This window comes from Amblyraja radiata, chromosome 11 (genome assembly GCF_010909765.2).
Source record: "Amblyraja radiata isolate CabotCenter1 chromosome 11, sAmbRad1.1.pri, whole genome shotgun sequence".
Classification (NCBI taxonomy): domain Eukaryota; kingdom Metazoa; phylum Chordata; class Chondrichthyes; order Rajiformes; family Rajidae; genus Amblyraja; species Amblyraja radiata.
Window position 1 is genome coordinate 61,243,469 of NC_045966.1, and position 25,556 is coordinate 61,269,024.

The 25,556-nt window shown below is 47.0% G+C and overlaps 1 protein-coding gene across 3 annotated transcripts in view; it reads right to left on the reverse strand.

The window, feature by feature from the left end:
* Positions 1-25,556, reverse strand: part of fbxw11 (F-box and WD repeat domain containing 11) — a 174,809-nt gene that overhangs the window by 31,976 nt on the left and 117,277 nt on the right. For all 3 annotated transcript variants that reach the window (XM_033030006.1, XM_033030005.1, XM_033030007.1), the window contains 4 exons: positions 23,661-23,798; positions 13,241-13,359; positions 9,430-9,679; positions 8,541-8,659 (listed from right to left, as the gene is read on the reverse strand). In XM_033030006.1, coding sequence (XP_032885897.1) covers positions 8,541-8,659; positions 9,430-9,679; positions 13,241-13,359; positions 23,661-23,798 — 626 coding nt within the window. The remainder of the gene's footprint in view (positions 1-8,540; positions 8,660-9,429; positions 9,680-13,240; positions 13,360-23,660; positions 23,799-25,556) is intronic.

Below are 25,556 nucleotides of genomic sequence, written 5' to 3' on the forward strand. Positions count from 1 at the left end.
CATTCTTGCCATAGAGGGAGTGCAGAGAAGGTTCACCAGACTGATTCATGGGATGTCAGGACTTTCATATGAAGAAAGACTGGATAGACTCGGTTTGTACTCGCTAGAATTTAAAAGATTGAGGGGGGATCTTATAGAAACTTACAAAATTCTTAAGGGCAGGCTAGATGCAGGAAGATTGTTCCCGATGTTGGGGAAGTCCAGAGCAAGGTCACAGTTTAAGGATAAGGGGGAAATCTTTTAGGACCGAGATGAGGAAAACATTTTTCACACAGAGAGTGGTGAATCTCTGGAATTCTCTGCCACAGAAGGTAGTTGAGGCCAGTTCGTTGGCTATATTTAAGAGGGAGTTAGATGTGGCCCTTGTGGCTAAAGGGATCAGGGGGTATGGAGAGAAGGCAGGTACAGGATACTGAGTTGGATGATCAGCCATGATCATATTGAATGGCGGTGCAGGCTCAAAGGGCCGAATGGCCTACTCCTGCACCTATTTTCTATGTAACCCACAGCTAGGAATTCCAAATCACCCAAAGAAAGCTTTTGTTGATGCAAGAGAATGGGTAAACTTGAAATTAATTGTGATCATTCCTGGAAGTGAATAGCCAACCAATATTCAGTGTGTAGACCTTCAAATAAAGTATAAAGTACACGGTTAAATGATCAAGGAATAGGAAGTGTAGATGGAAGGTAATCCAACAAGAAGTGAATAATGGGGAGGGGAGGGAAATGTCACTTTACTAATCCCAACTACTATTAAATCGGGTACCAAGACGTGGCGTCGAAGGACGAGAAGCCGAAGCGAAGAAGTGGAAGCCAAATAACCGAACGGAAACGAAGCCTAGAAGCCAACTAACCGAGGGGGGCGGGACTTGTCAGCGATTGGTCCAGACCCCATGTCCATCACATAATTGGCCGGGGGAGACGGGAGGGTGGGGGTCATTTTCCCCACACGGGGCTGGGCACTCTGAACCCGAGCACCAAGGTGTAAGCGGCTGAAGGAGTGCATCCCTCGGGACAGCCCCCACTCTCCCCCCCGGAGTCAGCGCTGTCCGGCCACTGCCGCCCTCCGCCTCGTCCGGCCGACGGGCTGTGGGTCGGCAGCGCACACACACGGGGCCGGGTGGAGCAGAGTTGGGGACAGTCTGGTCCCTCCGCACACCCAGAGTCACTGACCGCGATGCACCGCCACCAGACCCCGACCCCCACACCAGGGTGATTCACCCCCAGACCTCGACACCCACACCAGGGTGACTCTGGGTGGGTGGAGGGACCAGACTGTCCCCAACTCTGCTGCACCCAGCCCCGAGCGTGTGTGAGCGCGGCCGACCCACAGTCCGTCACAGTGCGGCCGCACAGGGGAAACGAGGCGGAGGGCGGCTGTGGCCGGACAACGTTGACCCCGGGGGTGAGTGGGGGCTGTCCCGAAGGATGCTCTCCTTCGGCCGCTTACACCTTGGTGCTCAGGTTCAGAGTGCCCAGTCACCCCCCAGCCCCGGGCAGTCTTGTGTGGGAAAAATGACCCCCACCCTCCCGTCCCCCCGGCCAGTGAAGTGATGGACGCGGGGGTCTGGATCAATCGCTGACAAGGCCCGCCCTCCGACGACGTCATGTCCATTATGTGGCTTTTCGGCATTACGTCCGTTCGGTGTGTTGGCTTCTAGGTGTTGCGGCCTTTCGGTGAGTTGGCCTTTAGGCGCCCCGCCCTTTCGGTTAGTTGGCTTTTGGGCACCCTGCTCTTTCGGTTAGTTGGCTTCTAGGTGTTACGGCCTTTCGGTGAGTTGGCCTTTAGGCGTCTCGCCCTTTCGGTTAGTTGGCTTTTGGGCACCCTGCTCTTTCAGTTAGTTGGCCTTTAGGCATCCCACCCTTTCCGTTAGTTGGCTTTTCGGCTTTGTTTCCGTTCGGTTATTTGGCTTCCACTTCTTCGCTTCGGCTTCTAGTCCTTAGACGCCACGTCCGCACACGATAAAATTATAAGACTACAGTTTTAATTAGTTAACAAGGACATGCAATCATTCTATATGGTGGTGGAAACATATAAATGCACAATAATAATAATAATAATACATTTTATTTATGGGCGCCTTTCAAGAGTCTCAAGGACACCTTACAAAAATTTAGCAGGTAGAGGAAAAACATGTAAGGGAAATAAAATAAATAGTAGAGACATGACTAGTACACAAAGTAAAGACAGAATTCAGTTCAAAACACAATATGAGGCAATTAATGCACAGATGAAAAGGGAGGGGGACGTGGGGCTAAGGATAGGCAGAGGTGAAGAGATGGGTCTTGAGGCGGGACTGGAAGATGGTGAGGGACACGGAATTGCGGATCAGTTGGGGGAGGGAGTTCCAGAGCCTGGGAGCTGCCCTGGAGAAGGCTCTGTCCCCAAAACTGCAGAGGTTGGACTTGTGGATGGAGAGGAGACCGGCTGATGTGGATCAGAAGGACCGTGAGGGTTGGTAGGGGGAGAGGAGGTCAGTGAGATATGGGGGGGGGGGGGCAGATGGTGGAGGGCTTTGTAGGTGAGGACCAGGATTTTGTAGGTGATCCGGTGGGAGATGGGAAGCCAGTGAAGTTGTTTGAGGACTGGAGTGATGTGATGCCAGGATTTGGTGTGGGTGATGAGTCGGGCGACTGCGTTCTGGACCAGTTGGAGTCGGTTGATGTAGGTGGAGCTGATGCCAAGGAGAAGTGAGTTGCAATAGTCCAGTCGGGAGGAGATGAAGGCATGGATTAGTCTTTCAGCAGGTGTGAGAGAGGGTCTGAGTTTGGCGATGTTGCGGAGATGAAAGAAGGAGGTTTTAATGACATGGCGGATGTGAGGCTCAAGGGAGAGGGTGGAATCAAAGATCACGCCAAGGTTGCGGGCCTGGGGAGATGGGGAGACAGCGGTGCCGTTGATGGTGAGAGTGGGGTTATTGATTTTGCTGACTGTGGCTTTGGAGCCAATGAGGAATTCTGTCTTATCGCTGTTGAGTTTGAGGAAGTTATGTTGCATCCAGGTTTTTATAGCTGACAAACAGGAGTTGATATGGGAGAGGGGGGGGGGGTGGTTGTGGGGCGATTTGGTGCCGAGGTAGATCTGGGTGTCATCGGCGTAACAGTGGAAGTCCAGGTTGAAGTGGCGGAGTATCTGACCAAGGGGGAGGATGTAGATGATGAAGAGGAGGGGGCCGAATACGGAGCCTTGGGGAACGCCTTGAGTGACTGTGGCTGTAGCAGAGGTGTGGTTGTGGAGAGAGATGAAGTGGGATCTGTTGGAAAGGTAGGAACGGAGCCAGCTGAGTGCAGAGCCTTCAATGCCGAGGTCTTTGAGTCTGGTGAGCAGGATGTTATGGTTCACTGTATCAAAGGCTGCGCTCAGGTCGAGGAGGATGAGGATGTTGAGGGAACCAGTGTCAGCAGAGGTGAGGAGGTCATTGAAGACTTTGAGGAGAGCAGTTTCTGTGCTATGGAGGGGGCGAAAGCCAGATTGGAGGGGTTCAAGTAGGTAATACGCAAGGAGGTGGGAATGAAGTTGCGACGCAACGATACGCTCCAGGGTTTTTGAAAGAAAGGGGAGGTTTGAGATTGGGCGGTAGTTAATGAGAGGAGGGATCAAGTCCAGGTCAAAGGTCAAAAACTTTATTTGCCATTTGTGCTTACACACATAGGAACTCTTGTGCGGCTATTCAGAGAGTCAAGTTACGTTAAAAATTAAAATTAAAAATTAAAAAATTTTAAAAAATTAAAAAAGACACACAGAAGACACATAGAGCATTGTAGCTTGCACAAACACTATATCAGGACATCAGTTCATTTTGTTGTGTTTTGGCCAAGAGTCTCACTGTTGCAGGGAAGAAGCTCTTAAAAAAGCGTGTTCTATTTGTGGCGATACTGTCCGCTCGTCTGTGCCTGAGGTTGTATGTGCAGTTTTTGTGTTTGAGCAGGGAGTGAGCTGGATGTAGTGTGCCTCTAATGATTCTCCCTGCTCTTTTTTGACAGCGCTGTGTGTAGATTGTGTCCATGGAGGGGAGTTCAGTTCTGATGATCCTCTCTGCAGTCTTTATGACTCTTTGCAGAGCCTTCCTCTCTATCTGTGTGGTGTTTCCATGCCACACCGTGATGCCTGTGGTGAGGATGCTCTCTACCAGTCCTTTGTAGACCTGGGTGAGAGGGCGACAGTGCAGACCAGCTTTTCTGAGCAGCCTGATGAAGTACAGTCTCTGCTGGGCTTTTTTCACTGTGGCTGCAGTGTTCAAAGTCCAGTTCAGATCTGATGTTATTTGTAGTCCCAGGTATCTGTAACTGTCAGCCCTCTCCACCACAGTCCCCTTGATGATGAGGGGCTGCAGGGGGGGTGGATTTTTTCTGAAGTCCATTATTATTTCTTTTGTCTTGTCTGTGTTGAGGCTTAGGTCGTTCACCTCACCAAGTCCAGGTTTCTTTAAGATTGGTGTGACAGCAGCAGTTTTGAAAGCGGAGGGGACAATTCCTTGGGACAATGAGGAGTTGAAGAGATTAGTGAGGTAGGGGCAGAGAACGGAGAGGCAGGACTTCAGCAGGGGAGTGGGGAGAGGGTCGAGGGAGCAGGTAGTGGGTTTGGAAGAGCTGATGAGTTTGGAGATTTCAGTAGGGGTGACCAGGTCAAACTGGGAGAGGAAGCAGTGTGGAGGAGGGGTAAGGAGGTCAGTGGAGATGTTGAAAGGAGGGGCCTTGGTAGGTGGTGGAGTAGTTGCTGGGGAGTCGGGTACAGGGGATAAAGATTGATAGATGGTGCTGATTTTATCAGCCAAAATGTGGAGGAATGAGTTGCAGAGATCCCGAGTAAAGGTAGGGAGAGTGTTGGCTCGAGGCTTGAGGAGGTTGCCCACTGTGGAGAAGAGGTAGGCAGATTTTGCAGCAATGAGGGCATCTTTGTAGTCAGTGAGGTGGAGTTTGTAAGCTTCAAGGTGGACTGTGAGAGATGATTTCTTAGTGAGTCGTTCAAGTCGGCAACCAGTCTGTTTCAGTTTACGAAGTGCAGGTGTGTACCAGGGTGAAGATGTGTTGAAAGTTACGGTTCTTGTTTTGAGGGGGGCCATAGTGTTAAGGGAGGTAGACAAGGTGGAGTTGAGATGGTTTGTGAGATCATCAGGTGAGATGGGGGTTGAGTCCAGGGGGAGAGTGGTGGAGAGCAAGTCAGAGAGATGGTGGGGATCAATGGATTTTAGATTACGGAAGGTGATTTCTCGGAGGAAGCGGGGGCGAGGTGTTGAAGAAGGGATGGTGAACCGTATAAGCTTATGATCAGAGAGGGGGAAGAGGCATGGATGGAGGTCGAGTACCGGTTGATTTGTGGAGCAGACCAGGTCAAGGATGTGACCTTTGTCATGGGTGGGAAAGGTGACGTGCTGAGTGAGAGAGAAGTTGTCAAGTAAAAAGGCGAATTCAGATGCGAGCTTGCAGGTGGGGGAGTCCATGTGAATATTTAAGTCACCAGGTAGCAGCAGACGTGGGGAGAGGGATGAGGCAAGTGTGAGGAGTTCAGTGAAGTCAGATAGGAAAGAGGGGTTTGGTTTAGGTGGCCGGTAAATGAGGATGACTGTCATGGAAGAAAGGGCTTTGAAGGCGAGGAATTCAAATGATGCTACGGGGGGTAGGGTGAGTTCAGTGATCCGAAAGTTTTGGTTGAAAATAACAGCGAGGCCACCTCCATGGCGGGAGGGGCGGGGTTTGGAGATGTAATTAAATCCAGGTGGGGATGCTTGATTGAGGGAGAAGAAGACATTGGGTTGTTGCCAGGTTTCAGTGAGCAGAAGGAAGTCCAGGGTGTTGTCAAGGATTAGTTCATGGAGGGCAAGGGCTTTGTTGTTGAGCGACCTGGTGTTGAGGAGGTCAAAGTTGGCATTATGAGAGGATAGAGGGATGGGGGCAGGCTGGAGAGATCTGAGGTTGTCCCGGTTGACAATAATTACAAGGGTGTCGCCAGGACTTGAGGGTCTGAGCTAGAAGGAGAGATTGAGTAGGCTGTGACTCTATTCCTTGGAGTGCAGGAGGAGGAGGGGTGATCTTACAGTGGTGTATAAAATCATCAGAGGAATAGATCAGGTACAGTGCCCTCCATAATGTTTGGGACAAAGACACATCATTTTTTTTATTTGCCTCTGTACTCCACAATTTGAGATTTGTAATAGAAAAAAATCACATGTGGTTAAAGTGCACATTGTCAGATTTTAATAAAGGCCATTTTTATACATTTTAGTTTCATATATTTTGGTTTCACCATGTAGAAATTACAGCTGGGTTTATACATAGTCCCCCCCCCGCCATTTAAGGGCACCATAATGTTTGGGACACATGGCTTCACAGGTATTTGTAATTGCTCAGGTGTGTTTAATTGCCTCCTTAATGCAGGTACAAGAGAGCTCTCAGCACCTAGTCTTTCCTCCAGTCTTTCCATCACCAGTGGAAACTTTTATTGCTGTTTTTCAATATGAGGACCAAAGTTGTGCCAATGAAAATCAAATAAGCCATTATGAGACTGAGAAACAAGAATAAAACTGTTAGAGACATCAGCCAACCTTGGGCTTACCAACATCAACTGTTTGGAATATCATTAAGAAGAAAGAGAGCACTGGTGAGCTTAATAATCACAAAGGGACTGGCAGGCCAAGGAACACCTCCACAGCTGATGACAGAAGAATTCTCTCTATGATAAAGAAAAATCCCCAAACACCTGTCCGACAGATCAGAAACACTCTTCAGGAGTCAGGTGTGGATTTGGCAATGACCACTGTCCGCAGAAGACATCATGAACAGAAATACAGAGGCTCTTCTGCAAGATGCAAACCACTGGTTAGCCACAAGAATAGGATGGACAGGTTACAGTTTGACAAGAAGTACTTAAAAGAGCAACCACAGTTCTGGAAAAAGGTCTTGTGGACAGATGAGACGAAGATTAACTTATATCAGAGTGATGGCAAGAGCAAAGTATGGAGGAGAGAAGGAACTGCCCAAGATCCAAAGCATACCACCTCATCTGTGAAACACAGTAGTTGGGATGTTATGGCCTGGGCATGTATGGCTGCTGAAGGTACAGGCTCACTTATCTTTATTGATGATACAACTGCTGATGGTAGTAGCATAATGAATTCTGAAGTGTATAGACACATCCTATCTGCTCAAGTTCAAACAAATGCCTCAAAACTCATTGGCCGGCGGTTTATTCTACAGCAAGACAATGATCCCAAACACACTGCTAAAGCAACCAAGGAGTTTTTCAAAGCTAAAATATGGTCAATTCTTGAGTGGCCAAGTGAATCGCCCGATCTGAACCCGATCTGAGCACGTCTGAAGAGAAAACTGAAGGTGACTTGCCCCCAAAACAAGCATAAGCTAAAGATGGCTGCCATACAGACTTGGCAGAGCATCACAAGAGAAGACACCCAGCAACTGGTTATGTCCATGAATCGCAGACTTCAAGCAGTCATTACATGCAAAGGATATGCAACAAAATACTAAACATGACTACATAAATTTACATTAAATTGCTGTGTCCCATATGGTGGCCTGAAATGGGGGGACTATGTATAAACACAGCTGTTATTTCTACATGGTGAAACCAAAATGTATAAAAATGGCCTTTATCAAAATCTGACAATGTGCACTTTAGCCATGTGTTATTTTTTCTATTACAAATCTCAAATTGTGGAGCACAGAGGAAAACAGATAAACGACGGGTCTTTGTCCCAAACATTAAGGAGGGCACGGTAGATGCCCAGAACAGGTGAATTGAGGACCGGAGGATATAGGCTTAAGGTGAAGAGGAAAAGATTTAATAGGAATCTGAGGGGAACCTTTTCACTCCAAGGGTGGTGGATGTATGGAACAAGCTGGCAGAGGAGGTCGTTGAGGCAGGGACTGAGCAAAAATTTAAGAAAAAGTTAGACTGGTTAGGAGGGATATGGACCAAACACGGGCTTTAGGACTAGTGTAGCTGGGACATGTTGGCCGGTATGGGCAAGTTGGGCCAAAGGGCCTGTTTCCACAGCGTATCACTCTATGACTCTATGAATAATCAATGTGGTCTTCCTTTCATACCACTATCACAAAAACACAGTGGATATAGACACCTCGGGCAGCATGGTGGCGCAGTGGTAGAGTTGCTGCCTTACAGCGCTGGACACCCGGATTCGATCCTGACTACGGGTGCTGTCCGTACGGAGTTTGTACGTACTCCCGTGATCTGATTGGGTTTTCTCCGAGATCTTCGATTCCCTCCCACACTCCAAAGACGTAAAGGTATGTAGGTAAATTAGCTTCGTAAATGTAAAAATTGTCACTAGCGTGTGCATGGATCACTAGTCGGCGCGGGCCCGGTGGGCCGAAGGACCTGTTTCCGTACTGTATCTCTAAACTAAAACTGTCAGATTGTACCCAAGACTTTTCCTTGAAAGAGCAATTCAATTAGTCCTTCTACACTTTGGACCCTTTTCCATGGCCCTGGAGCCTGTATGTGTGTACCACAATCATATTCTTTACAGATATAAAAAAAACATCTAACAACCGACAGACTCTACCTGATGGTGTTGTCCGAGGACCCGCTGACAACCAATCGGTCCCGATATTGAAGGCACGCTATTCCACGCTTGTGGCCGTTCAAGGTACGTACAAATTCACAAGTGCTTGTGCTCCACACCTGGACGGTAAGATGCAAAAGTACACCATGAAAGCTATGCAACAGGAAAAGGAAAAGGCGAAGAGTAGGAAAGTGATTAGAAATAAGAACACTGTTGTCATATTGATGAGGCTGTATTCCAGACCAGTCAACAGGAGGGGGGGAGAGGGGGAGGGGGAGAGAGGGGGAGGGGGAGTGAGAGCAAAAATAAGTTTAATATACTGCAGAATCTCAATTTTCCCATTTTTAACTGGGATCCAGGAGAGCCTTTTTGATGCAATTTGCAGATAGACCAATGAAAGGAGCATGACTGAACCTAATGTTGGGGAATGTAGCAGGTCAGGGGGAGGGAGCATCAGTGAAAGATCATTTTGGAGAAAGTTACCATAACACTGTTTTAAAATGGTTACGGAAAGACAATGTTGGAGTAACTCAGCAGGACAGGCAGTATCTCTGGTGAGAAGGAATGGGTGATGTTGCAGGTCGATACCCTTCTTCAGGCTGACTGATATTATGACCCCTGATGGCTTAACCCATTTAAAACTGCAGGTTTACTACCGTTACAGTTTGAGGGTGAAGCACCCCATTTTGCACATAATATTTTGACTCGAGCACTTGACTTACAATAATTGACGATTAGGTCACCTGTTAAGATGATCATATCTGGGGCAGTGTTATGCAATACTCACCTCATTATTGCCAGAATTCTATGAGAAGGTCACAAGTGATGCAGAACACACACACAACGCAAAAAGATACAGAGAAAGGTAGATAATAGGAAATTAACTCACTTTAATAGTTCGATCACCCGATGCTGATACAATGTACTTGTCATCGAAGTCCACTACATTGACTGCTGCCCGATGGCCAACGAGAACCCGTCTCAGAGTGATGTCAGTCGGAGAGGCCATGTCCCACACAGCTATCGATCTGTCCTTTGAGCATGTAACCATCAATCCATTACTGAACCGAAGGTGTAATACAGCTTCATTGTGATGTATCAGTGTGTTCAGGACCTCTGCTGTATTCACATCCCAGACCCTAGGGAATGAGGGAATGTCACTGAATCATCATTTCACAATGGGACACCATGTAAAAGTGCAATGGAACTAAAAATACACAAATCATTAGAATGAATGTCATATCCCTTGCTAAGCCTTCTGAGGATTTCTAAAGTTTTTGTGATTTGGATTTACTGGCAAAGCCAGCACTTTTTGCCAGTTTCTGAACTGTTTGCGATGCCTGAACTGCAGTGGTGATGGTGCGCCTATGGACTTGCTGCAGTCCTGCTTGTGAAGTTCTTGTTACCCACGTTTCTGTTAGGTAGTGAATTCCAGGATTTACCCTGGTGACGATAAAGAAACAATATATTTCCAAACAGGGATAATGTACAACTGAGAGAAGGACCTGCAAATGGTATGGCCCCGTTCTGCCTGCTGTCCTTCTAGTATGTAGCTGTGGGTTTGGAAAGTATGATGGTGTGGCCTACATATGAAACTGCATATATTTTGTAGAAGAAACATACTAGACCACCAGTGAGCTGATATTGGAGGCACTGAACATTTTGGCCACTGGGTTGTGGTACCATTTGACTTGTTTGGTTTAGCTGAGATGGGTCAGGTAAACTTTCTGGAAGTTATAGCTACACTAATCCAGGCAAGTGAAAGAAAATTCCATATCACTTCTGATTTGTTCTCCAATAGTGAAAATGAATGCAAGAGGCAGATCATTTGCCATGGAATACTTAGCTTTGGCCTATTCTTGCAGTCATAGTGTTTATGCGGGCAGATAGTTATGTTTCTGGTTTTAGGTGACCTACATGATAGCAATGGTGGGGCCATTGAATAGTAATTGGTATTGCCATTTGACTTCAAAGGTTAATGGTTAAGGGCCTATCCCACTTGGGCGTCATTTACGCAACATCCTAAAAATTGGTTGACGCGTGGTGAGGCGTGGTGGCGTATGCAATGACGCGCGGTAACACATGTGCTTCCCTATCGCCCCAGGAATTTGGAATGTTCAAAGTCCTCGTGCGCCACCTGTGTGACCTATCACTTGCGCACGCTGACGTACTGATGGCATACGTGTAGCGCATGGTTACACACGGTGATGCACGAACATTGCCAATGCTAATTTATTATGCATCAACATCCGTAACCACGCGTCGCCGCGTACACCGTCGGCGCACCATTTGAGCGCCTAACCACGTGATCACCCGAGTATAAAGCGCGCTGAGTTTTGAAAATTTTCCACTAGGTATATCCTTTCCATGGAGATCACTCGGAACGACATCGCAATGGCTCCCTCAAGAGCAAAGCACGCGACTGTCGTAATGCTAGACGCGTGTAAGTCACTGCCGGCCTGTCGCATAAAATAACTATAAATATTATTTTTTTCTATCAGGTATGACTCCAAGGTTTTCCCCTTAATATCTATTAACTTCAATTTCACTAAAGTCAAAGGCTGCCCATGGAACTTTGGTTGATGCGTGGACGAAGGCTATAATGTGTTGTGGGATCTCAGCAAGATCCAAACTGAACATTGATGAGCATTTATCAATACAATGCTGCTGAATAGCACCATCTGTAACACCTCCCATCACTTTGTAAAGGATGGAGATCAGACTGATGGAGATGAGAGCCGAAGCCAGGCACCAGCTCTCGGACACCTCGTCCTACTTATCCTTGGATCATGACCCCCCACAGATGAGCACCAGGCCATCATCTCGCAGACTATTTCTTATTTTATCTGATTGCTGATTTTATCATTTCCAGCTGTCCTCCACAGCCTCCAACCTTGTCGTTCCCCAGCCCCATGCGGCCCGGTTTTACCTTCTCCCCAAAATCCATAAACAGAACCGCCTGGCAGATCCATTGTTTCTGCCTGCTCCGTTTTGACCCAACCCCATGAGACTTTATGTGATTTGAAATTAATATTGTGGGCTCCCAGGTCCTGCATACTACTGTGTCACAGGATATACCCATAGACCATAGAGGACTCAGACATTGAACAAAATAAATAGTTTTGTGGAGGATGTTGCACTCCAGTCCAACTGAGCAGGAGTAACCATGCCGAGTCAAGATCCAGTGCGTTATTCAATGTCAGAAAACAGCACTGATTTTTTTCATTCTTAAGGGCCTGCCCCACTGTACGAGGTAATTACAATACAATACAATACAATACAAATTTATTGTCATTTGAGCCCCAGTGAGACTCAAACGAAATTTTGTTTCCACAGCCATACAAACAAAGACAATGTCCTACAGACATACACACAATTAAGTTCACACAAACATCCATCACAGTGAACCCACTGTGATGGAAGGCAAAGTCTTTTCTCTCCCCTGCTCGCCATGTCTCTCCCGATGTCCAAGCCCCAGGCGGGCGATGATAAGTCCCACGGCCATTTTAGGCCGCGCGGGGCGATTTACGGCCCCGCTCCCGGTCTGAAAGTACAAGGTCGGAGCCCCAGCGTGCGATGGTGAGTCCCACGGCCATGAAGCCGTGCCGGGTGATGTATGACCCCGCTCCAGGTCGTTCCAACCCCGCGACACGGGCTGGAGAAGTCGCGTTGCGAGAGCTCCGGGAAGCGGTCTCTCTCTCTCCCCCCGGACCCGCGAGCTCCTGATGTCCCAGTCCACCGGACCTGCGGCTGCGTTGCTGGAGCCTCCGAGCCCCAGGAGTCGAGTCGCAGCAGCGAGTCACCACCGCTCCCCACGCTCCGAGGCCGGCCAGCCCCACGATGGTGAGTAGTCCGCAGCTCCACAGCCTCCCGAGCCCCCGGGTCGTTCAGGTTGAAGGCCGCTCCACGGTGCTAGGCCCCAACGACAACGGAGACCCGACAGGGAAAAGGTCGGGTCTCCCGTACAGGGAAGAGATTTTAAACGGTTTCCCCCTCCCCCCCCCCGCCCCCCACATATACACATTTAAAACCAAGCTTAAAAAAACACAAACACTACATTTAACTAGACAAAAATAAAAAAAAGACAGACAGGCTGTAGGAGCCGCTGCAACGAGTCGCGCCGCCACCAGGAATGGAGTAATTCAAGAGATCTCCCGAGTTTCCCCTGATTCGAACTCGGAGAACTACGGTAATAGCTGTTCGTAGGTACTCGGGGCTATCGTGGACATTTTTCACAGTGTTGAAAAAACTTCACAAGTTACCGCGTTTCCCGAGTACCTGACGTCAGCATTACGAGCCGCTACGAGGCATCCACGAGCTCCGACGTAGCCGCTACGTACTTACCACAAGTTTGATTTTTTTTTTAACTCGTACAGTGGGACAGGCCCTTGACTGTTTGAATGCAATGGTATTGGAACAATGCAATGCAATCAGAGGAAAGAAAGATTAAACCAGAGTTCTACAGCTTTTGAGATGGGCCAGATCAAGATAGTGGATTTTCCTCCATCCACGACATGTGACTTAAACTGCATTTTAAGACCATCCATTTCATAGTCATCAGCATCAAGACAAGTATTTCTTAAAAAAGAATTTAATTGTTTCATTATCTGAATTTAAATCTTTCAGCAGCAGTGGAATACAAATCCTTATCCCTAGATTGCTGTTTCACATCATCTTCCTCTTGGGATCCTAGATCTTACCTTACTGTAGAGTCTGAAGACCCAGTAACAATAACTCGCTCATCGTACTGCAGACAAAGCACAGAGCCTGTGTGACCTGTTAGTATTTTCAAACATTCCAACGACTGTTTATCCCAAATCTGCAGCAATCAAAGAAAAGCATAAAAGTAATCAAGAAACATATTGCAGAAATATTCCTCATTAAAACAAAGGCCTGAGTAGTAGTGGAAAAAAGCTCTTGTCAGCCCCCCCCCCCCCCCCTCCCCCCCTCCCCTCTTCCCCTTCCCCTGCCTCCCCCTTCCCCTTCCTCCCCCCTCCCCCTTCCTCCCCCCTCCCCCTTCAACCCCATGTGTATAATCACAGACCCAGGTATCACAGGGGAAAAGAAATGCCAGCATGTTTTAACAATATAATCCATCTGGTACTTGATTTATCTTAAATTTCCTTCACCTGCACATTTTGTCAACATATTCTGATAAAACATTTAAAATGTTCTCCTGTGCAATGGTTTGGTGTGTGGGAAGTGGTGTCCCAAATCTGCTGGAGTCTCTTTGAAGAGGTCAGCAAGAGGATAATTGAGGTCAGGGCAGGGCAATGGATGTGGTCTTTATGGGCCTCAGCAAGGCCTTTGACAAAATTCTGCATGGTAGTGTTTCAACAATCTGCTAGAGTTTCTTTGAAGAGGTTGGCAAGAGGACGAATAAGGTCAGGGCAGGGCAGGGCAATGGATGGGGTCTAAACGGACCTGAGCAAGGCCTTTGACAAAATTCTGTATGGTAGGCTTGACGGGAAGGTTAGATCACATGGAAGCCACAATGAGCTAACCAATTGGATTCAAAATTGGCCTGGAGGAGTCCTGATTAACCTCAGAATTTTCACATTGGGAAAGAACAAAAAAGAAATCACCAACAACCTATTGTTGTTAAGCACCAAGAGAATAGGTGACAATTCATCCCAGATTGGCCTTGGGTCTCCAAAAATAGGTTAGTATCCCCAACACTCCAGCAAATAATCCAGAGGTAAACTTGTAGAATGAAATCACAGGAAGAAGCCATTTGGATTCATCCCCTGGATGAAAGCCTGTCAAAGAGAGCCGCTTACTTTATCCCACAATCCTGCAGCGGATCTGTATTTCAATAGGTCAAAACTGCCTCTCTCTCATCCTTTCAGGCAACTTGGTCCCAGACGCCTAGGTCATCTGGATGAGAAAACCGGTCATCTTCTACTTTCTAGTATTTCTACCATTTACTATAAATCTGATTAATAGACAACAGGTACAGGAGTAGGCCATTCGGCCCTTCGAGCCAGCACCGCCATTCAATGTGATCATGGTTGATCATCCCCAATCAGTACCCCGTTCCTGCCTTCTCCCCATATCCCCTGACTCCGCTATCTTTAAGAGCCCTATCTAGCCCTCTCTTGAAAGTATCAAGAGAACCGGCCTCCACCGCCCTGCCCTCTGAGGCAGAGAATTCCACAGACTCACAACTCTCTGTGAGAAAAAGTGTTTCCTCGTCTCCGTTCTAAATGGCTTACCGCTTATTCTTAAACCGTGGCCCCTGGTTCTGGACTCCCCCAACATCGGGAACATGTTTCCTGCCTCTAGCGTGTCCAAACCCTTAATAATCTTATATGTTTCAATACGATCCCCTCTCATCCTTCTAAACTCCGGAGTATACAAGCCCAGCCGCTCCATTCATTCTGCATATGACAGTCCCGCCATCCCGGGAATGAACCTTGTAAACCTACGCTGAACTCCCTCAATAGCAAGAATGTCCTTCCTCAAATTAGGGAACCAAAACTGCACACAATACTTCAGGTGTAGTCTCACTAGGGCCCTATACAACTGCAGAAGGACCTCTTTGCTCCTACACTCAACTCCTCTTGTTATGAAGGCCAACATGCCATTCGCTTTCTTCACTGCCTGCTGTACCTGCATGCTTACTTTCATTGACTGATGAACAAGGACTTTCAGATCCCTTTGTACTTCCCCTTTTCCCAACTTGACACCATTTAGATAGTAATCTGCCTTCCTGTTTTTGCTACCAAAGTGGATAACCTCACATTTATCCACGTTAAACTGAATCTGCCACTCACCCAACCTGTCCAAGTCACCCTGCATTCTCATAGCATCCTCCTCACAGTTCACATTGCCACCCAGCTTTGTGTCATCTGAAAATTTGCTAAATAAAATTTGCTTGTCATTCCAGGTGCGACAAAGGTTCACCTGTATCTCCGCCAACCTCATCTACTGCATCCGCTGCTCTAGATGTCAGCTGATTTACATCGGGGAGACTAAGCGGAGGTTGGGCGATCGTTTCGCCGAACACCTCCGCTCAGTGCGCAATAACCTACCTGAACTCCCGGTGGCTCAGCACTTCAACTCACCCTCCCATTCCCAATCCGACCTCTCTGTCCTGGGTCTCCTCCATTGCCAAAGTGAGCAACACCGGAAATTGGAGGAACAGTACCTCATATTCCGCCTGGGTTGCTTGCGTCCTGATGGCATGAACGTTGAATTCTCCCAGTTTTGCTAGCCCTTGCTGTCTCCTCCCCTTCCTTAACCCTCGAGCTTTCTCCTCCCATCCCCCCGCCCTCGGGCTCCTCCTCCTCCCTTTTTCCTTCCTTCTTCCCCCCACCCCCCATCAGTTTGAAGAAGGGTTTCGGCCCGAAACGTCGCCTATTTCCTTCGCTCCATAGATGCTGCTGCACCCGCTGAGTTTCTCCAGCAATTTGTGTACCTTCGATCTTCCAGCATCTGCAGTTCCTTCTTGAACACTTTGTCTACTCCACTGCAATATCTCCTCAAGGTATGCCTACTTTGAAGAAGTTCTCCTCCTCTCTCCGGAGACAGTTTCACAACCTCCTCTCTAACTGCACACCCTCTGTGATCCCCCCTGCCCTCCAACTGTACGACCACATCCTTACCCAGACTCGATACCACAGCCACTTTGTTTCCTCGGGGCCTGCCTGCGCCTCCATCTCATACCCCACGGCTTCCAGCTCCAGTTCCCTACCTCCCAGTTCGGACCCCAACCGGACCATCGGTACCGACTGGCTATCCACCGGCATACCCAGCAATTCTCCAACCGGGCACTGAGATCCACCCTGGTCGCGATGCGCCGGCACCAACAGGACCTCACATCGACACTCCCTGAACTTCAGGCCTCACTAACCCATAGCTGCAACGGACCCCAATTATATTTAATCCGCCGGAAGATCCACCTCTTCAATCAAAAATTCCTGGCCTACCTTAACTCCACCAAGGACCTTAATTTATCCCGCCTCCAGGCCGCTCCCGACGCCTCGCGACTCGACCACCAGCAGACTCCAGGCCCCAACTCTGGCCTCCAGGCCGCTCCCGACGCCTCGCGACTCGACCACCTGCAGACTCCAGGCCCCCAGTTGGACCAAGCTTCCAACCTCATCGTTCCCCAGCCCCGCACGGCCCGTTTTTACCTTCTCCCCAAAATCCACAAACCCGGCTCTCCCGGCAGACCCATTGTCTCTGCTTGTTCGTGCCCCACCGAACTCATCTCCACATCCCACATACCTTGACTCCATACTATCCCCCTTGGTCAAATCCCTTCCCACCTATGTTCTAGACACCTCAGACACTCTCCGCCGCATCCGCGCATTCCACTCTCTAGGCCCTCACCCCCTCATCTTCACCATGGATGTCCATTCACTCTACACCTCCATCCCCCACCAGGATGGCCTCAAAGCCCTCCAGTTCTTCCTCGACCAGAGGAGCAACCTATACCCAGCCACTGACACCCTCCTCCGCCTAGCGGAGTTGGTCCTCACCCTCAACAACTTTACGTTTGACTCCTCCCATTTCCTCCAAACACAAGGCGTAGCTATGGGCACACGCATGGGCCCCAGCTACGCCTGCCTCTTTGTCGGGTACGTTGAACAATCCTTGTTCAATACGTACCGGGGCCCCATCCCCGACCTCTACCTCCGTTACATTGACGACTGCTTTGGGGCCACCTCCTGCACCCACACACAACTGACTGAATCCACTTCACCGCCAACTTCCATCCGGCACTCCAATACACCTGGACCATTTCCGACACTTCCCTACCATTCCTTGACCTCACCATCTCCATCGCAGGGGACAGACCTCTGACCGACATACACTACAAACCAACTGACTCACATGGCTATTTGGACTACATATCTTCCCACCCTGCCCCCTGTAAAAGACTCCATCCCCTACTCCCAATTCCTCCGCCTACGCCGCATCTGCTCCCAGGATGAGACGTTCCACACCAGGACATCGGAAATGTCCTCGTTCTTCAGGGAACGGGGATTCCCCTCCGCCACCATAGATGAGGCTCGCACCAGGGCCTCATCCATACCCCGCAACACTGCTCTCTCTCCCCATCCCCGCACTCGCAACAAGGGCAGAGTCCCCCTAGTCCTCACCTTTCACCCCACCAGCCGGCAAATACAACAAATAATCCTCCGCCATTTCCGCCACCTCCAACGTGATCCCACCACTCGCCACATCTTCCCATCTCCCCGTGTCTGCCTTCCGCAAAGACCGCTCCCTCCGCAACTCCCTTGTCAATTCTTCCCTTCCCTCCCGTACCACCCCCTCCCCGGGCACTTTCCGTTGCAACCGCAAGAAATGCAACACCTGTCCCTTCACCTCCCCCCTCGACTCCATTCAAGGACCCAAGCAGTCGTTCCAGGTGCGACAAAGGTTCACCTGTATCTCCTCCAACCTCATCTACTGCATCCGCTGCTCTAGATGTCAGCTGATTTACATCGGGGAGACTAAGCGGAGGTTGGGCGATCGTTTCGCCGAACACCTCCGCTCAGTCCGCAATAACCTATCTGAACTCCCGGTGGCTCAGCACTTCAACTCCCCCTCCCATTCCCAATCCGACCTCTCTGTCCTGGGTCTCCTCCATTGCTAGAGTGAGCAACACCGGAAATTGGAGGAACAGCACCTCATATTCCGCCTGGGTTGCTTGCGTCCTGATGGCATGAACGTTGAATTCTCCCAGTTTTGCTAGCCCTTGCTGTCTCCTCCCCTTCCTTAACCCTCGAGCTGTCTCCTCCCATCCCCCCGCCCTCGGGCTCCTCCTCCTCCCTTTTTCCTTCCTTCTCCCCCCCACCCCCCATCAGTCTGAAGAAGGGTTTCGGCCCGAAACGTCGCCTATTTCCTTCGCTCCATAGATGCTGCTGCACCCGCTGAGTTTCTCCAGCATTTTTGTGTACCTGCTAATGTTACTTGATGGCTCTTCTTTGTTACCTCACCCTTTATTATTGTGAATTTCTCAATTAAAGTTCTGAAGTAAACAATCCTAATCTGTCATATCTTTCCTCATAGCTGCAATTTTGCAGCCCTGATAATGCCCTTGTAAATCTCCATGTTCCTGTAATATGATGACCAGAACTGCATGCAGCAGTCCTGTGTAACAAGCAATGTCTACAGTTCTAGCATTACCTCTCTGCTTTTACATTCTATACTTTCGGTAATAAAATCTATCCTGTTTTTTTATTTTATTGTCAAGCATACCGAGGTCCAGGGAAAATATTTTTTCTTGCGTGCTATCCATTCAGCAAAAAGACTGTACTTGATTACAATCAAGCCGTCCACTGTTTATGGATATAGGATACAGGGAATAATGTTTAGAGCAAGGCAAAGTCCAGTAAAGTCTGATTAAAGATAGTCTGAGGGTCACCAAGGAGGCAGATGGTTGGTCAGAACTGCTCTCTAGTTGATGATAGGATGGTTCAGTTGCCTGATAACGGCTGGGAAGAAATTGTCCCAGAATCTGGAGGTATCGTTTTCACACTTCAGTAACTCTTGTCTGATGGGAGAGGAGAGAAAAGGGAATGTCCAGGGTGAGACAAATCCTTAATTATGTTGGTGGCCTACCCGAGGCAGTGTGAAGTGTAGATGGAGTCAATGGAAGGGACGTTTGTGTGATGGTCTGGGCTATGTCCACAATTCTCTATAATTTTTTGTGATCGTGGATGGAGCTGTTCCCAAACCAGGCAGTGAGGTATACTGATAAAATGCTTTCTACGCCACATCTGCAGACATTGGTGAGCTGTTAGGGACATGCCAAACTTCCTAGGCATTCAGGAAGTAGAAGCGTTCGTGTACTTTCTTGGCCATTGCTTCAATATGGCTGGTCCAGGTCATGGTAATATTTTCTCCTAGGAATTTGAAACTTTCAACCATTTCTTCTTCGGCACCATAAATGTGAAATGGGTATGTGAACTGCTTCGCTTCCTGAAGTCGATCACATCTGCTTTGTCTCTATTCTTTTTAACTACCTAGGCCAATCTGGGATGAATTCTCACTTATTCTCTGGTATATTTAACAGCTATAATGGTTGGTGTCTTTCTGGTCTTAGACACAAAATGCTGGAGTAACTCAGTGGGATGGGCAGCATCTCTAGAGAGAAGGAATGGGTGACGTTTTAGGTAGAGAACCTTCTTCAGACCTTTCTGGTCTTTCCCAATATGAAAACAGAGGCTAATTAGAATGTCACCTGCACCACCTAGTATTACATACGCTCAGATAAATTCACTGAACCACTGAGATGACTAATGGGATCTGTTTGAAGAACACTTTAAATGCTGTTTTATCAAAGAAAAAGCAGATTTTCTTTTTAAATTGAATTGGGAATTATTAAGGGCCAGAGGAAGAGTTGAGCCTGATCTAAATCAATCACAATATTGAATGATAGGGCAGCCTTGAGGGCCCACTACTGTTCATATGTTCTTGCCTTCAGACTAAAAGAACATATCAAAGGCAACATATTTATGATAAAATAGAAAATCTGGAAGCAGGGGTACGCCATTTGGTCCCTCGTTCCTATTCTGCCATTCAACAAGATTATGGCTGACCTTTCTTTCATCTCTGTCCCACTTTCCCACACTAACACCATATCCTTTGATTCCCTTAAGCATGTTCATCTTTGAACATATTGAGCAAACTAGCCTCCACAGCATTCTTAGCTGAAGAATTTCAATGGCTCACTACTCTCTAGATAAAGAAAGTTGTTTGTGTGATTCCTTATTCTGCTACAATTCTAGATATCTTGACCAGGTAAAATTACCCCCTTGTATCTAAACTGTCAAACACCTGAAGAATTTACTACATTTATTTCAATCACCCTGCAGGCAGAGGAGATTAACTTGACAGTGTGTGCCTGGTACATAAATTGTGGGCCAAAGGGCCTGTTCTTGTGCTGTACTGTTTTATTTTTAGACAGCTATTACTGTTCTAAGGAAGAAATCAAACTCCAGCATTAGTCCCAGGAATCAATCTGAAGCTTTGATGCATTCAGTCTCCTCCAAGTGTATCCTCTTTAAGTAGGAATCCTGCCCCATATATAACTTCCCAGGTGCGCTCTCACCAGGGTTTTACATCATTACAAGTAGATTTTATTGCAGGAGGGTTTGAGCACAAAGGCGGCTAACATAGCACTTGCTTTTCCTAATAGCTTTCCGCAGCTGCACACATTAACTTTCAGGCAATTCTTGTACAAGACACGCCAAAGTGCCTCTGAATACCAATACATTTGATATCTCAATATTTAAAATATATTCTGCTTTTCTATTTTCATGCTTTTTCACCTTGTATCCTCATCTATCATGTCCTCACGTAGGACACACATATCCAATGAAGGCTCTTTGCATCCTCTTTATCATTCACTTGCATCTACATTTGTACCATCAGCATTGGGCAACCTCTGAAATCTGTACAGCACCCCACCAGTCACAGTCTCGCAATTAAACCCTATTTGCTCTCTCCATTACTAATCCTCAATCCCCATCAGTATCTTAACTCCAATCCTATGTGCTGCAATTTTGATTAATTACTTTGATATGTAATTAACTACATGGATAGGACAGGTTTGGAGGGATATGGATCAAACGTGGTCTCCTAATCTGAGGAAAGACATTCTTTCCATAGAGGGAGTACAGAGAAGGTTCACCAGACTGATTCCTGGGATGTCAGGATTTCATATGAAGAAAGACTGGATAGACTCGGCTTGTACTCGCTAGAATTTAGAAGATTGAGGGGGGATCTTATAGAAACTTACAAAATTCTTAAGGGGTTGGACAGGCTAGATGCAGGAAGATTGTTCCCGATGTTGGGGAAGTCCAGAACAAGGGGGTCACAGTTTAAGGATAAGGGGGAAGTCTTTTAGGACCGAGATGAGAAAAACATTTTTCACACACAGAGTGGTGAATCTGTGGAATTCTCTGCCACAGAAGGTAGTTGAGGCCAGTTCATTGGCTATATTTAAGAGGGAGTTAGATGTGGCCCTTGTGGCTAAAGGGATCAGGGGGTATGGAGAGAAGGCAGGTACAGGATACTGAGTTGGATGATCAGCCATGATCATATTGAATGGCGGTACAGGCTCGAAGGGCCTACTCCTGCACCTATTTTCTATGTTTCTAAATGCTGGCAGGCGGGACTAGTGTAGCTGGGACACGTTGGCTGGTGTGGGCAACTTTTTGTGTGTCCCATGCCACATCATCAATAATAGTTTTGAGTATTTCCCTGCTATTGAATAGCCAAGCCAACTGGTCTGTAGTTCCAGATTACTACATTTAAGGGAACTATTGCAAAATCTATGGAATTTTGGAACTTGACAATAAATGCATCCACTATCACCATAAATATTCCTCTCTCACCTACCTTTTGAATGTAATCAGTTTCAGTTCCATTAATTTCATTCAAATCTATTTTTCTTCACTACTCTCGGGTTTTTTGTGTTCTGTCTGTCTCCATTTGCTGTTTCCTCATTCACCTATGAAATTTCTGCAGTCTCACACTATGTGACGCAGATCAACTTGTCCTTTCCATGTATCTAAACAGTTTGTATTTGTTTCTTGCTACTTTACACGGTATTCTGTCTTCTATTTTCTTACCAATTTCTTAGTAGAATTCAAATACTACTTAATCCTCAAAATGCTGCTCTTTTGGACAACATATGCATCTTTTCCCTTTGATATATAGCTAACCACGTGCAGTCCACAACTAGATTCTCACTGGATTTTTTTGCCACAAAAAGATTGCTGTTGTAAAATATCATCGTATGTTTGCAGTTGTTGATTATCATACTTTTTTAACATAAGATCCCAATCTATTATAGCAACAGATTATCAACAGATAATCCTCCGACATTTTCGCCACCTCCAACGGGATCCCACCACTGGCCACATCTTCCCATCTCCTCCCCTGTCGGCTTTCCGCAGAGACCGCTCCCTCCGTAACTCCCTGGTCAATTCTTCCCTTCCCACCCAAACCACGCCCTCCCCTTGCAACTGCAAGAAATGTTACACTTGTCGCTTTACCTCCCCCCTTGACCCCATCCAAGGACCTAAGCAGTCTTTCCAGGTGCGGCAGAGGTTCACCTGCACCTCCTCCAACCTCATCTATTGCATCCGCTGCTCTAGGTGTCAGCTGCTCTACATCGGTAAGACCAAGCATAGGCTCGGCAATCGCTTCACCCAACACCTCCGCTCAGTTCGCAATAACCAACCTGATCTCCCGGTGGCTCAGCACTTCAACTCCCCCTTCCATTCCAAATCCAACCTTTTCTTCCTGTGCCTCCTCCATGACCAGAGTGAGGCCCACTGTAAATTGGAGGAGCAGCACCTCATATTTCGCTTAGGTAGTTTACGCCCCAGCGGTATGAACATTGACCTCCAATTTCAGGTAGTCCTTGCTTTCTCCCTCCTTCCCCCCCTTCCCAGCAAACTGTTTCTGCCTCTTCCTTTCTTCTTCCCGCCCCATCAGTCTGGAAAAGGGTCTCGACCCAAAACGTCCCCCATTCCTTCGCTCCATAGATGCTGCCTCACCCGCTGAGTTTATCCAGCATTTTTGTCTACCTTCGATTGTTCCAGCATCTGCAGTTCCTTCTTAAACAATCTATTATCACAACTCATTTTTTCAAGTGGTAAACAAAGTGCTGGAATAACTCAGGTCAGGTAACCTTCTTGAAGGGCCACGACCTGAAACCTCACCCGTCTATGTTCTCTAGGGATGCTGCCTGACCCGTTGAGTTACTCCAGCACTTTGTGTCTTTATTGGGGAACAGTATCTGCAGTTCCTTGTTTCTAAAACTCATCTTTTTAGTTTATCTTTGTTCGGACTTAAAATCCAGGTTTGAGATTAAACAAAATCACTTACAACTCCACATGAAGACCTGTTATATTATGATCATTCTTGTCTAAAGACCCTTGAATTAGCAGGTTATTAATTAACCATTTCTCATGGTTTATTTCTGGATCTAAAACATTTTGTTCCCTCACTGGCTCCTTAAGGAGCTTTGTGGGCAATCTAGAGACTACAAACGGCATTTTTTTTAAACGCTGAGCAAAGCACAATATTATGCAGCCTAACATGCAAGGGTCCACATATACCAGAACAATTCGGGTAATTTTCAATACTCACTTTGATTGAGTTATCTCTCAAACCACTGATTATTTTTTCATCGTCATACTGGAGACAGTAAACACCTTTGCTGTTTTCTGACCGACACTGGATTCTCTGAAGGTTATGCCGCCCGCACCTCCAATTGGATTCTATGGTCTAGACAGAGAAAGAGAATTGCTTTTAGTATAATTGGATGCTATAATTTATAAATTCATAATTTAATCTAACCAGTTTGACTGCTTGTCCATTAAAATAGACCATCAGCAGAAATAGAGTTGTTCTGAAATATTAACACAGTACCTCATGTGATCAAAATTTCCAAAGGCAGAGTTATTGAAAGGAATTTCCAAGGCAGTCATAAATCTTATTATTCTACTTTAGTTCTATCTAGAAATATGAAGCTTAAAGTATCCCCACAGATTCGTGTCACGAGGCTCTTCAAAAGACATTTTCATTGAGTCTCTCAAGTTCCCCAAGTCAAAAGACAGGGTCAAAATTCTTTCAAGATGGATATTGCAACACTTTAGTTACTCCATATTTAAGAAATCTGCAGAGACTTGAATGGATATAGCAGATAACCCATTTAGCTGTTTATCAGGATCCCAGAAAGCACTTAGTCCCCACTGTAAAATGGCAAAGCTGCTCAGTACTGGAGGTCCATAATCCAGGCTGTAATAATAACCCTTGGTTTCTTTACTCTTCTGCAAATTATCTTCTCTCCCGTCACTTCCACCTCAATGCTAACAATAGGGACCTTATGGACTTTGTTCTTCGTTGCTCTGATCGACAAGGCCAAACTCCGCTGCTGTTGTCCTAAACCTGCATGCTCTGCCAGTATTTCTGCCATGATACTGTTTTGAAAGTCATCTTAGCCTCATACCAAACCTACCACGTACACAATCATTGCTCCCACAATACTTTAACCACCCAATTTTATTTCTCCAGCCACATAAGCTAATATTACAGGTTCTCTCTCATTTGGTACCTTCTACCTCTCCTTTAAATTTGCCATCTTCATTGCTCTCATCCAAAAAGTTTTTTTTAAAATCCTTTGCAGCTATGCCATCTCCAAACACAATTTCAGCTACAAATTCCCTCAATGTGTGTTTTTTCACATTGTTATTCCTCCAGTCAAAACCACAATAGCTCTGATAAAAGTCACAAAAGCCATTTTATATGATTGGTCAAAAGTAGTCTGCCCTTCATAGCTGACTCCAGCAGACAGGGTGGAATTTGTCAAATGTGTTGAGGAATGTTTCCTCAGGCAATATGTAGAGGGCCCTACAAAGGAGATGGCAAAGCTCGAGTTACTCTTAGGAAATTGGTTTGAGCAAGTGACTAAAGTGTCCTCAGGCGAACCTTTTGGGATCATTGACCATAGTTCTACTAGTTTTACAATAGGCATAAATAAAGACTGGATGGGCCACAAGTTAATATTCTGAATTGATGCAAGGCCATTGATGGTATTAGACAGGAACCAATGAAAAAGAAGGCAAGGGATAGGTATAGGCAGCTGGGTTCAAGTGTATCCCTGGAGGAGTTCCTGGGACTACGAATACTTCAGGAAATCAGGAGAGCAAGGGGCAGTAGCTAGCTGTGACAGATAATATTAAGGAAAAGCCCAAGAGGATTTATGTACATTAAGAGGGTAACCAGAGTGAATCCAGCCTCTTAGAACCCAAAGCTGCCATCTTTCTGTGGGGCCAGAGGAAATGGGCAAGGTCCTCAATGAGTTTTTCTGTTCTGTTTTTAACATGAAGTTTGGGGAACTTTAGCCACTCAATGAAAATGTCTTGAGGACAGTCCGTATTACGGTCACGGAGGTGCTGGATGTCCCAAGGCTTACGAAGGTAGATAGAGGACACTGTGGGAAGCAAGAGAAGAAATTGCAGGCGCCCTGGCTGAGGTATACAA